The sequence below is a fragment of the Phyllostomus hastatus genome, unplaced genomic scaffold, assembly GCF_019186645.2.
Source record: "Phyllostomus hastatus isolate PE091 unplaced genomic scaffold, TTU_PhHast_1.1 phas_contig_16, whole genome shotgun sequence".
NCBI lineage: Eukaryota > Metazoa > Chordata > Mammalia > Chiroptera > Phyllostomidae > Phyllostomus > Phyllostomus hastatus.
In genome coordinates, this window is record NW_025333643.1 from 4,019,082 (window position 1) to 4,031,541 (window position 12,460).

At 42.1% G+C, this 12,460-nt stretch overlaps 2 protein-coding genes across 5 annotated transcripts in view; both read right to left on the reverse strand.

The window, feature by feature from the left end:
- The window catches only part of ATG7 (autophagy related 7), a 379,417-nt gene that overhangs the window by 283,094 nt on the left and 83,863 nt on the right, over positions 1-12,460 (reverse strand). The gene's annotated exons all lie outside the window — the stretch shown is intronic.
- HRH1 (histamine receptor H1) overlaps positions 521-12,460 on the reverse strand; it is a 95,819-nt gene continuing 83,879 nt past the window's right edge. For all 4 annotated transcript variants that reach the window (XM_045832083.1, XM_045832082.1, XM_045832084.1 and 1 more), the window contains one exon: positions 521-7,797. In XM_045832083.1, the coding sequence (XP_045688039.1) occupies positions 6,299-7,762 (1,464 nt within the window). In that variant the 5' untranslated portion in view covers positions 7,763-7,797 and the 3' untranslated portion in view covers positions 521-6,298. The remainder of the gene's footprint in view (positions 7,798-12,460) is intronic.

Consider the following 12,460-nt stretch of genomic DNA (forward strand, 5'->3'; position numbering starts at 1 on the left):
TAGACCTGGGATCGAGTACCAGTATATGCCCCTTAGGCTTTTAAAAAAGTGCTCCAGAAGAGGCAGCACCAAATGTATTCTAGGGGCCATTAGGAGACAGGTGTTGGGTAGACAGAAGATGAGAATTTTAATAGGTGAAAGGCAATGAAAGTCGACAGTGACCAGCCAGCTCTTTCTAAACTAGGCATTATTCTCATAGCTCTCCGTTGTTAATGGGAAAAAGTTATTCATCTAAATTATTTATTGAGCGTGTTCTGTGTGCCAAGCAGTGAACAGGTGTCGAACATACAATAGTGAGTATAAACCTAATCTGATACATTAGGGCATTCGTAAAGTGACTCTCATGTAGCTCTATAGACTCATAATAACAAGAGTAATGACAGCTATTTATTATCTACCATGTTTGCAGATTTTCACATCACTAATTGTCACTTAAAGGTCCAGAAAAGTATTTAGGTGTTATATTATCCCCATTTAGCATATGAAAGAATGGAGGCAAGGAAAAGTTGAGGGGCTTGCTGAAGAAAAAATAAAGAACTTTTGGGCCAGGATTCTAATCGAAGCCTGTTTTACTTATTAAGGAGATACTTTATTTGAAAGGATATGTATACAGGGTGGGGTAGGAGAGGGGAGAGACTACTACAAAATGTAGGGAAATTTTGCAATAGGGAGACCCCTCTGACCAAAGATCTGCTTATGTCTCAAAGGTTAGGCAAAAAGAGTTTCTTCCCTAGGGAAGAGGGAAGAAGACTAGAAGGAACTGGGCTTGGGAAAGTGGAAAGAAAGGGTGGCTTGATCAAAAACAGTCAATCAGAGACTGTTTTTCCTCCAAATGCTCTTCCTTTTATTTTATTTTACTTTATTTTTTCCATCACCATTTATCCCCGCTATACCCTCTTCCACCTCCACCCAGAACCCTATGTCCCCACTGCCCTACCCCATGGCGGTTACCACACTGTTTCAGTGTCCAGCCTGTGCTTAACAGGGGTTGTGCCTCATCCCTCAGCCCATGGTAGGGTCCAAATTAAGGAGCCTGGGGAATAACAGAAGCTTAACTAAAGTTGGTTAATAGGCATTTTTTGGCTTGATCGATGGGGACAAGTAGTTCAGCTAATCATTTATAAGGCAAAGAATAAAAATTCAAGACTTTCTGCCCTTTGCCACAGGTAGACAAGGAAGCATCCATGAGTCTTATCTAAGCCATGAGAATTGATGTTTCTCTGCAGTGAACCATTTCTGAAGCACAAAAGTGTGTGTGTGTTGGGTGGGGGAGGGATTTCTTAACTGTTGCTGTTTTTTAAGAGCGTGGGGCTCAAATAAAATTTGTTATTCTCAACTCTTTCCACTCTGTCAGTTTCCTCTTCTGCCACTGCTCCCTCAAACTCCATGTTTGGGTCACACTAAACTAATTCTGGTGTTTAAAGCACATTCTCCTCATTTATCTTTTCATCTGCAATATCCTCACAGTTTCTCTGCTTGTCTAACCTTTCTTCATCTTCAAAATCCAGTTGAAATGTGAGCAAATCTTAGACAAAATGTTGATGGGAAAAGAGAACATATAGCATGATTTCACTTATGTTAAGTTCTAGAATCAGAAAAACTAATCTATAGTGATAGAAGTGAGATCAGTGTTTGCCTGAGGCATAAAGCGAGGTATTGTCTGCAAAGGGGCATGAGTAACCTTCAGGGATGATAGTAGTATTCTATGTATCTTGATTGAGATGGACCTCTTAAATGGGTGCATTTTTACTGTATATATTTAATGGAATGTATTTGATTTTTAAAAAACCGATAGGGATGTCACCTGCTATGTGAAGGCATACCTGACAACCACCACCTCAAGGCTTCACTCTATTAAACATATACGAGGACAGGTTGAAATTAGGTTTTTATAAGCTTGTTTCCCTTGCTGGACTTTGAGAGCCTTATAATTAAGATCTTTGGGGGTTTCTGCCCAGCTCACAACAGATCTTTCCCACTTCTCTGGGAACTGCTGTCCTCCAGCCATGTTCGTACTGCATGTGCCACCTGCTCCCCCTAACCCACCCCCTATTTACAGTTGACTGCAGCTGAGGTGAACACAGGACAATTCTTTATCCTGAGCTTTGGATGTTTGAACTGATGCTCATAGAGACGAGGAATAGGAATAAATCACATAGGTCAATAGCAGTATTCTCGAGGGAACTTCTGTTGAGGTTCCTGTGGCTGATGTGGCTCAAGCCCTTCCCCAGGCAAGGTCATCCAAAACATTATTGGATTCCACAGAACACCTCAGTAGCCACTCACAAAACTGGTTTCTATCACTTCAACCCTAAAGTAGCTCATGTTCTCCATTTTTTCCTAGTGCCTGGACAAAGGACTAGCCCAGGAAGTGTTTGAGAAGTATTTGTTAAATTAACAGATCATGTCTGGACATCCCAAATAAGTGGTCACTCAAGCCACAAATGTGGCCTTCTTGTTAGCAGGGACTTAGGGTGAAACTCAGAGCAGAAGACCTGCCCTGTTGCCCAGGATGGGGGAGACAGACCTTTGAGGCACCAAGATGGTGGAGCATCAAGAAAAGTGCAGGACCAGAAGCCATAAAAATTTAGAGGATGTTCTCAGACACAGCAGGAGAACAAGACAACGATGCTTATTCAAGTGACTCAGGTCAGTCTACTTTCATTCTTGTATTACAGTTCAGTTGAGGAGAGTACATAGTCCCCACAGATAAGAAACATATGCTATACAACCTAGGTTTTGAAATCCAGAGACATTGTGGAGTGACTTGATGAGTTAGATCTTAACAGTGTTTTTTTTTTCTTTATAGAGCTTAGAGTGTATTATAGCCAGGAGAGCCCCAGAATCTTTTCACCCTTTGTTGTGACTATTAAATCTACCTCCTTCAAAAAAGAGACCAGCAATTTTCTGCAAGCCAAGTAGCCAATTTGCAGACTCATGGATTTTCTGAACACACACTTTGCTAATGCTACCAACTTCTAAGGTTTATAGCAATTTCTATTGGATGGATTGGCTTCCCAAGCTTTTAAAGATTTATGTGCTGTTGTAGTTGACTGGTTTTCATGTGTCTTCAGAGAAGCATTTGAAGGAATTTTTTTTATATCAAAAGCTAAAAATAGTTGTCTTCCTTTGAATAAATTTAACTTATGAATACATTAATAAAAAATAGGTTCTTGAATGTAGATTTTTCTTTTTTCTAAATATTTTACTTATTTATTTTTAGATAGAGGGGAAGGGAGGGAGACAGGGAGAGAAACATCAATGTGTGGCTGCCTTTCGCACACCTGTAGATTTTTTTCTTGAGTGTATACTATGCTACCTGGTTTACACTCTTTCTGTCCCCCACTCCACTTTTTCTTTTGTGTCTCCCTTCCCATTCCTCAGTTTCTCCCTTTGACTCTCCCCAACTATTTCCATCTCTCTTAATCTTCTCTATCTTCCCCTGAATCTCTCTCCTTCTCTGTCCTTCTGCACATCCATCTCAACCTCTTTTCCCTTGGTGTCCACCATCTCTTCCCCTTCGTCTGTCCTCTATGATCCTCTGTTTCCCGTCTGCTCTAGTTTCTTTTAATTTCTATCCCTCTTGTCCCCTTCTCTTACCCTTAGTCTCATCACCTCTATTTCTCCCCTCTCTACAACTCAGTCTACCCCTGCAGCAGCAGTGTACTGGGGACAACGCATATTAAACCTTCCTCAATATGTGGCTGTGAAAAAAAATGAGAATCAGTTACTATACCTTCCCAACAATTGTAGAGAAGTGTTCTTAAAAGCCTCATCCTATATGCATTGTTGTAAACCTTGTAAATAGTTAAAGAACCAGCCTGTGGTAAATTTGGCCAAACTGGCCAAATGAGGAAATGGCGTCAAGCTGACCAGTTTTAAGCCTGTAAAAGGAAACCCAAAAGAGCTTCTAAATCTGCACATTCTTATCAACAATCAAGGTCTCTATAACAGCCTTGTCCTAGAAGATACTTACTTTAATATTTAGGGCAGAAAACCTGGTTTCAACCAGATTTTGGTCAGGCCATCAGCCACTGATTGTTTGCTGAATGGACTGGGACTGAGTTATCTCTTATAAATTTAGTCCTTTCATACATTAAAAATTAATTCAATCATTCAGATAGGAGTTGGAATAGAAGGTTGATACTGTGGCAAGGAAGCACATTCCAGAATCAGATCTTACAGCTAGTCCTTAATGCCTCTGTGCTTTAGTTTGCCTATTTGTGAAAACATGGAGATTGGTATAAAGGTTAAATCAGGTAACAATGGTAAAATACGAAGTCTGGCACAAAGCATATGCTCACTTGTATGAAAACCACATATGAGTCCTCTCTGTGTACCAGCCACAGTACAAGTATTGTAAACACTGTATACAGTAATGCATGGACCTGGTTCTTTATGCTCTGACAATTTATATTGATTGTTTCTTGTTCTTGTCAAACTCAAACCCAGGTGTCTTCGAACCAAAGTTGGAGCTCATAACCACTTCTCTTCACTGGCTTCCTTAACTGTTCATCAACATAAATGATGAGCACTTGGCCATTTGTCTGTGTAGAGTGATCTTTTTTAGGTATTCCTTGGTCCTAAAGGATCCCAGGGAGGAATGTTTTCACAGGCCTTCTGAGAGACAGCTTCTGACCTGGAAAAAGACAGCTGCAGCTTCTAAAACCAGAATAAAAGTCTCCTTAGCTCCCACAGTTTTGAACAAGAAGAGCTTTTGGGGATGCAAAGCACAGTGAGATGAAGCTAGTTATAAAAAGTAAGTCCTTTTCTAGAGACATTTACAAATGTGATCAAAAACCAAAGAGAAACCCTACATCAGTTCTTGTAACATTTGATAATACTTTCAATACATCTCTGTCCAAGAGACTCAGAATGGTGATATTAAATAAGTAAAACAGTATAGTCTTAAATATCATATTTTAGGTAGGTAAAAACATCTCTCATTTTAACAGATCATGCAAACAAGAACACAAGACACAAAATACCAGCTTGTATGGACACTCCATTTGCTACATATATTACAATTTAGCATCAAATTTTAAAATATAAATCATCACCAGACTGCAACATAAGCACCAGAGTAAAACTGTATGTTTACATGCCTTTGCTAGTTTTTACTTGAGAGATGTGACTATAAAAGAACATGACCACTTTTGGACAAACACAGCAGAACACACATAAGTAATACACCACCCCTCCGAAGTATCACCTTCGATGGCTGCAGACATATTCTGTCAGCTGTTCCTGCTCACAATATATTCTTTTGAGAATTGCCACCACTCGTAGGAATATTGTGTGTGTGTGTGTGTGTGTGTGTGTGTGTGTACTTAATAGGACAAAATTTTGCTTTTTGGGGGAAAATGTGTGCAAGGAGCTGGAACCCCATAGGGTTTTCATTCTGGCTCTCTCACATAACTAGCTATGTGATCTTGGGCACTTTATTTCACCTTGCTGCACTTCAGTTTGCTTCTCTCTTTATACCACCCTCCTGTTGTGGGGTGTCACGGGGCTTAAATAGGTAAACCTGGCACAGCACTCAGGATATATGGCTTTCTTCTCCCATTCCATTTTTTAAATGTTTTAATGTGAAACCATTAAAAACTTCTTTTCCTTTTCTTTTGGGAGCAGCTTTTATCATCTTTTTTTAATAGCTAAAAGGAATTTGGGGTTGAAAACAATGAGTGTGCAAGCTGCATAATTTCCTATCAACTCTGAGACATATGTGAGTAAGAATAAGGCAGAATTCCAGGGTGGTTCAGACATCGGTTCTGGAGAAAGCCATTAAAGAGGCTCAGAAGAGAGGTGTTCTGAGAGGTGGCCGTCACAGTGGAATAGCTGTTATGCCTCTCACGGTGACCCTTGGAAGGGGTCAGCATCTATCTGCACATGTGAGGTTTCTGCACAGTCATATAGCTCCATTCCAGGAAGGCTCTAGAGTTCTGTCTAATTATCCAGAGAAACTCTACCCACATGTCCCTTCAATTGCCAGTTAATATAATTCTGAAAACTTGAATTAAAATAAGAGTCTGAGGCTCCCACTTTTCCTGAGAAACGGGCACTCATTCAGATTCGATTCTCTTAGAAATGCTCTGCTTTGTACTCAGAGTACGTTCTCTGCTGACCACTGCCCTCTGCAGTTCTTCCAGTGGTGCCTAAGAACTTTCCAGATGACCCAACCCCTAAGACTATTCTGACTCCAGAAAGCCAAGGTACCTGGCAACTCATAAGCCTTCACCTTCCATTTTCTTCAGGGACATCCTAAGTGACACTTAGTTGCATCCCCCTGTAGCCTCCCTTAGGAGTGAATGTGCAGAATTTTCTTGAATGCCTTCTTGAAGTTCTCATTGCACAAAGGGTAAATGAGAGGATTCAGTGTGGAGTTGATGTAGCCTAGCCAGATGGTGAACATGTGCACATGTTCATTGCAACAGTTCTTGCAGAAGGCAATGACCATGAAGAAAATGAAGTAAGGAATCCAGCAAAGGATAAAGGCTGCCATGATAAAACCCAATTGTCTGGCAGCCTTCCGTTCTCGGTTCACATGCAGCCCAGACATATATTGTCTCGAATGTGAGCGGAGCTTCTTCCACGTGAACTTGATATAATTGAGGCCTGTGCTAGGCCCACTTCTTGTTTTGTCTTTCCCCAATGCTGACTCTGGGGGGGTGTCTGAGTCTGTAGGAGAGAAGGACTGGCTATCACCTAGTATCTGATCCTCTGACATCTCGCTGGCCGCATGCATGGTCAGGCCCTGCTCACTCGTCTCAAGCTGGCTCTGGCTCTGGTTGATGGCTACGTAGCTGTTGCCATTCTCCTCTGCCTCAGTCTGTGTTTGCACAATATTAAGTGGGACAGAATGGGGTTGGTCCACTTCCTCATCCTCCTTTTGGCTGCAGACACCTGGGGATTTCATCTCCTTTAGGTCTTCAGATGGTGGCTTCAAAACAGGTCCACCACCATCAACTTTTGGTTTCCTTTTCAGAACCTCCCAGGGAGACTTTTTCCCTGGTTTCTTGACCCCCACGTTGGGGTTCTCTGGTTTCAACTTAATTTCAGAGAAGGAAGGCAGGGACCCATTGATAAGTTCCCGGTGCTGACAGTGCCTCTGTACAGCCTTGTAGATTTTGGCGTAGAACCAAAGCATGAGCAAGGTGGGCAGATAGAAGTTGATGATGGCAGTCATGATCTTGAACCAGGTGACATCGTAGAAGTCTGTCTCACACTTGCCCTTCTGGTGCTTTGACATCTGCGGCATGAAGTAATGCCAGCCCAGAATGGGAATGACCCAGAGGAAGGAGAGAAACCAGGCCCCCAAGATGGTGGCCAATGCTCGGGTCTTGGTGCGATACCTCAGGTATTTGAGGGGCTGCTGGACAGAGCGGTAGCGATCAATGCACAAGATGAAGACACTGAAAATGGACGCTGTGCTGGCCACATAGTCCATGGAAAGCCAAAAGCGGCAGAGTGGCAAGACCAGGGGCAACTCAGGCATGGAGAGGTAGAGGATGTTAATGGGCATGACAACAGCTCCCACAATGAGGTCTGCCACCGAGAGGCTAACGATGTACAGGTTCCCCACAGTGTGTAACTTCCGCTCCCTCCGCACAGCGTACAGGACCAGCAGGTTGAGCCCCACAGTGACCAAGGAGATGATGCTCAGGACCACCACCAGGGGCATCAGTTGGGGGCTGGCATTGATGGTCTTGTTGCCTTCACACATCTTGTCTTCTGTGACACTGGAGGAATTGGGAAGGGTCATTGGCACAAGTGCAACCTCCAGCTATGACTCACTCCCTGGGAGGAAAGACAAGGATTAAGGTTAGAGTCTTGGTGATCAGTAGTCACTTAGTCCCATCACATTGAACACACACACTAGGGTTGTGTGTTCTCAGGGGCAGTGGACACACTGATTGCCTACAGCCTATACCCCCTTCTTCCTTAGTCACTTATTCCTTCCTTCCTTTTGTGACTATTTATTGAATTCCTGGCATTGTTCCAGGTATTGGGACTATAGCAGTGAATGAAACTAAAATCTCTGCCCTCAAGGTGCTTACATTCTAGTTAGGGAGTTGAGCAAAAACAAGGTCAAGTGTATATAAGTCCCATGTTACACATGTTCTGAGAAGGTGTGCTGCATCATGATTGGTCTAAGCTGAATATAGCGCTCTAGTTCCTCATTGCAAGTAGCTGGTCTAGCAGTGGGTTAGGAGACACAACTGTGGCCAAGGCAGTAGATGATAAAGTCTCTTGGCATGGGATTCTGGAAAGTGCTTCCTTTCTAACAAATGCTCAAAACAAGGAAAAGCATTGTTTCTTACTTGCTGGCCTTCTTCCTTACAGGAAGTGATGCTTAGGGCCATAGAGGTCATCTTGGGACCATAAGGGAAACACCAAGAAAACCACTGAGATGCTAAACTAGAGAGTCCTGTTATTACTGAGTTGCTGAACAGAATCTGGAATCCTCTTTCTCCACACTGGTTACTATGGGAAATAATTAAATATCTTCTTTACTTAAATAACTATTGTGTGAGTTTTTACTTGTAATTAAAAGCACCCCTAAACTGATATGGAGGAGGTTTCAAGGGTACACTAAGTGTAAAATAAAATGACCCCATCTCTTTAGGCAAATGGTTCTCAAATGGGGAGAGGGTTGTTATTTGAGAAAGTGTATTTCTGGTCTCTTATTTTTTATATTTGAAAAAAATTTTATCACATAAAACTATGCAAAGTCACATGTAACACCTCTTTTGCTAGTGAGTCTATACTGAAAACATATTGTATCCTGTTATTGGTACTCCTCAGTTGGGGTGGGAAGTAGAAGTAGGTATTAAAACTTCTAGAAGGGGTTGTTAGATTTTTTATATTTATATTTTGTATTTTTATATTTATATTCTTTAAACTGGTAAGTTTAAAGAAGACTGAGAAACACTAACAGTGATTATAAATCTCAGTAATTTATAAAAGTACTAGTTTTACATTAAGGAAGAGCCGGATAAAATCCTGGCCAAATTCATATTTTTTAAAATTTTATTTTATTGATTATGCTATTACAGTGGTCCCATTTCTCCCCCCTTCATTCCCCTCCACCTTGCACACCCTCTCCCACCCACATTCCCCCCCTTTAGTTCATGTCCATGTGTCATAAGTTCTTTAGCTTCTACATTTCCCATACTATTCTTGCCCTCCCCCTGTCTATTTTCTACCATCTATGCTACTTATTCTTTGTACCTTTCCCCCTCTCTTCCTCCCACTCCCCTATTGCTAACCCTCCATGTGATCTCCATTTCTGTGGTTCTGCTCTTGTTCTAGTTGTTTGCTTAGTTTCTTTTTGTTTTGTTTTTGTTTTTTTGGTTGTTAATAATTGTGAGTTTGCTGTCATTTTACTATACATGATTTTTATCTTCTTTGTCTTAGATAAGTCCCTTTAACATTTCATATATGGGCTTGGTGATGATGAACTCCTTTCACTTGACCTTATCGGAGAAGTGCTTTATCTGCCCTTCCATTCTAAATGAAAGCTTTGCTGGATAGAGTAATCTTGGATGTAGGTCCTTGCCTTTCATGACTTGGAATACTTCTTTCCAGATCCTTCTTTCCTGTAAGGTTTCTTTTGAGAAATCAGCTGACAGTCTGATGGGAACTCCTTTGTAGGTGACTGTCCCCTTATCTCTTGCTATTTCTAGAATTCTCTCCTTCATTTTTTTTAATCTTTCTATTCAGTCTATTAATCCCCATTATATTTATATTTTTCTTTTTTAAAAAGATTTTATTTATTTATTTTTTAGAGCGGGAAGGGAGGGAGAAAGGGAGAGAAAAACATCAATGAGTGGTTGCTGGGGGTCATGGCCTGCAACCTAGGCATGTACCCTAACTGGGAATCGAACCTGCAACGCTTCAGTTCGCAGCCCGCGCTCAATCCACTGAGCTATGCCAGCCAGAATTTCTCCTTCATTTTAATCTTGGGTAATGTAATTATGATGTGCCTTGGTGTGTTCCTCCTTGGGTCCAACTTCTTTGGGACTTTCTGAGCTTCCTGGACTTCCTAGAAGTCTAGTTCCTTTGCCAGATTGGGGAAGTTTTCCTTTATTATTTGTTTAAATAACTTGTCCACTTGTTGCTCTTCCTCTTCCCCTGCTGGTACTCCTATAATTCGGATGTTGGAACGTTTCAAGGTGTCCTGGAGGTTCCTAAGCCTCTCCTCATTTTTTGGGAATTCTTGTTTCTTCATTCTTTTCCGTCTGGTTGTTTCTTTCTTCCTTTTGGTCCACTCCATTGACCTGAGTCCCAGTTTTCTTCTCATCACTGTTGGTTCCCTGTGGGTTTTCCTTCATTTCACTTAGCATAGCCTTCATTTTTTCATCAAATTTGTGACCAAAATCAACCAATTCTGTGAGCATCCTGATCACCAGTGCTTTGAACTGTGCATCTGATACGTTGGCTATCTCTTCATTGCTTAGTTGTACTTTTTCTGGGACTTTGATCTGTTCTTCCATTTGGGCCATTTCCTTTTTGTCTTGTCATGCCTCTTACTTATGAGGGGCAGAGCCTTAGGTGTTCACCAGGACGGGTCAGCCCAGTCACTGGGTTGTGACGCTGCCTATGGGGACAGGGTCCAAGAGGGAACTATGGCGCTTACTCCACTCTCTGCTGGATTTCAGTCACTTCCACTGCTTCCCCAAGCAAATTGGGCCCTTCTGGTGCTGATTCCCAGGTGGGTGGGCTTGTGTACATTCTAGGACCCTGTGGGTCTCTCCAATGAACTCTCCTGTGAGACTGGGAGTTTCTCCCTGCACCTCAACCCCTACAGGTGTTTTCAATTGGTGTTTTGAGGCTTTATTTCCCCAAGCTGGGGTCCTGGACTGTGAGGTCTGTCTCACTCCCCAACTTCGCCTGGTTTGTCTGTGCGCGAATGTGGGACTGCTCAGTCAGCCAGCCGCCCTGAGTGCCTCACTGGGTCTGCCCGCTGCCACCCTGCGCCTGGGATCCATCAGCTGCTGCCTCGTGCACCAGGGTCCGCAAGCCTTTGCTGCAATCCCTCTCCACCGGGTGCCCGACTCCGCCTCTCCTACCGGACTGGATGAATGTGCCTAACTCCTTGGTTGTCGGACTTCCCTACAGTTCAATTTTCTGTCAGTTCTGGTTGTTTTTTGTTTGTTTGTTTCTAAATTTTTGTTGTCTTTAATTTGGTTGTGCGAGGAGACACAGTGTGTCTACCTACACCTCCATCTTGGCCAGAAGTCAAATTCATATTTTTTGAAGATAAACATCAAAGCCAAGGCATTTGGTCCTTGTGGAAGAAACCCATTGATTTACTTTGTTGGAAAAACACCACTTGGGTGGCCTTGATTTTGCCTACCTCTGCCACTAACTTTCTGAGTGATGTCTCAGCCTGCATTTTCTCGTTGGTCAAATGTGAAGGGTGGGGTAGGTGATCTCTAAAGGCTTGTCCGGATCTCCTTTTTAGAGTCTTGTTTTAGGTATTTTCCCATGTTCTCCTCTAGCTCTGAATGGCCAGTCAGAGAAACACTCTGACTTCTCTGAGTGTGCCTCCTCTGACTTCTTCAACAGCATCACCTTCTCCTCCTATGTCCCAGCCCTGCCCTCAGTTCCTGTTACTCTAAGCTGTCAGTCCCAGAGGCCTTATCCACTCACGTCCGCTACCCCAGCACAACCTCTGTGAAGACAGCTCCCAAAGTTACAGCTTCAGCCTGTCCTTCCTCTCCACTGCTACATCCAAAACCCAGTCAATACACCTTCAGCCCTGACCAAGCCGAAACCCCTTGGAATGGTCCACAGTCCACCTTAGGAAGAGGGAAAGAAGGTGAAAGCAGTATCATCTCTGGGATTTTTGTTTTGTTTTGTTTTGATTGGAAGGAAGCAGGAAGTGGTTCCCTCAAACACTGCCATAGCTTGGCCTTCCCAAGGCCATTTGACCTTACCCTCCTACAGAAGTGACTCATTCCTCTTTTCCTCATTGCCTTGAGGAAATTTCCTTCTCTTATCTCTCTCTTTGGCTCATTTTGCACAGAGGAGAATCAGTATTTTTTTCCCATCATGCATAAACTATCATTTCATAATATTATTTGAGAGAAAATGATTTGTTTTTATATGAAACTCTACATATTTTCCTTTTTTCATTAAAAAAGAAAGAATTTTATGATTGAATTGAGATCACTGAACTGAAAATTAGTGTTGTGTTTGAAGTGTTTAGTTAGGGGTAGAATCTACTGATGTCTGTAACTTTGAAATGAATCAAAAATATGTTGGATGGATGACTGGTTAAAAGAATGGACGAACAAACAGATGTGTTAAAGAAAAAAGCAAAATGTCAATTTACAACCTGGGCAGATGGTATATGGATGTTTACTGTATAATGCTTCTAACTTTTCTATTTCATTGATAATTTTCATAATAAAATGTTGAAGAAAATTAATACAGCATAAGGTTATCTTCCTCG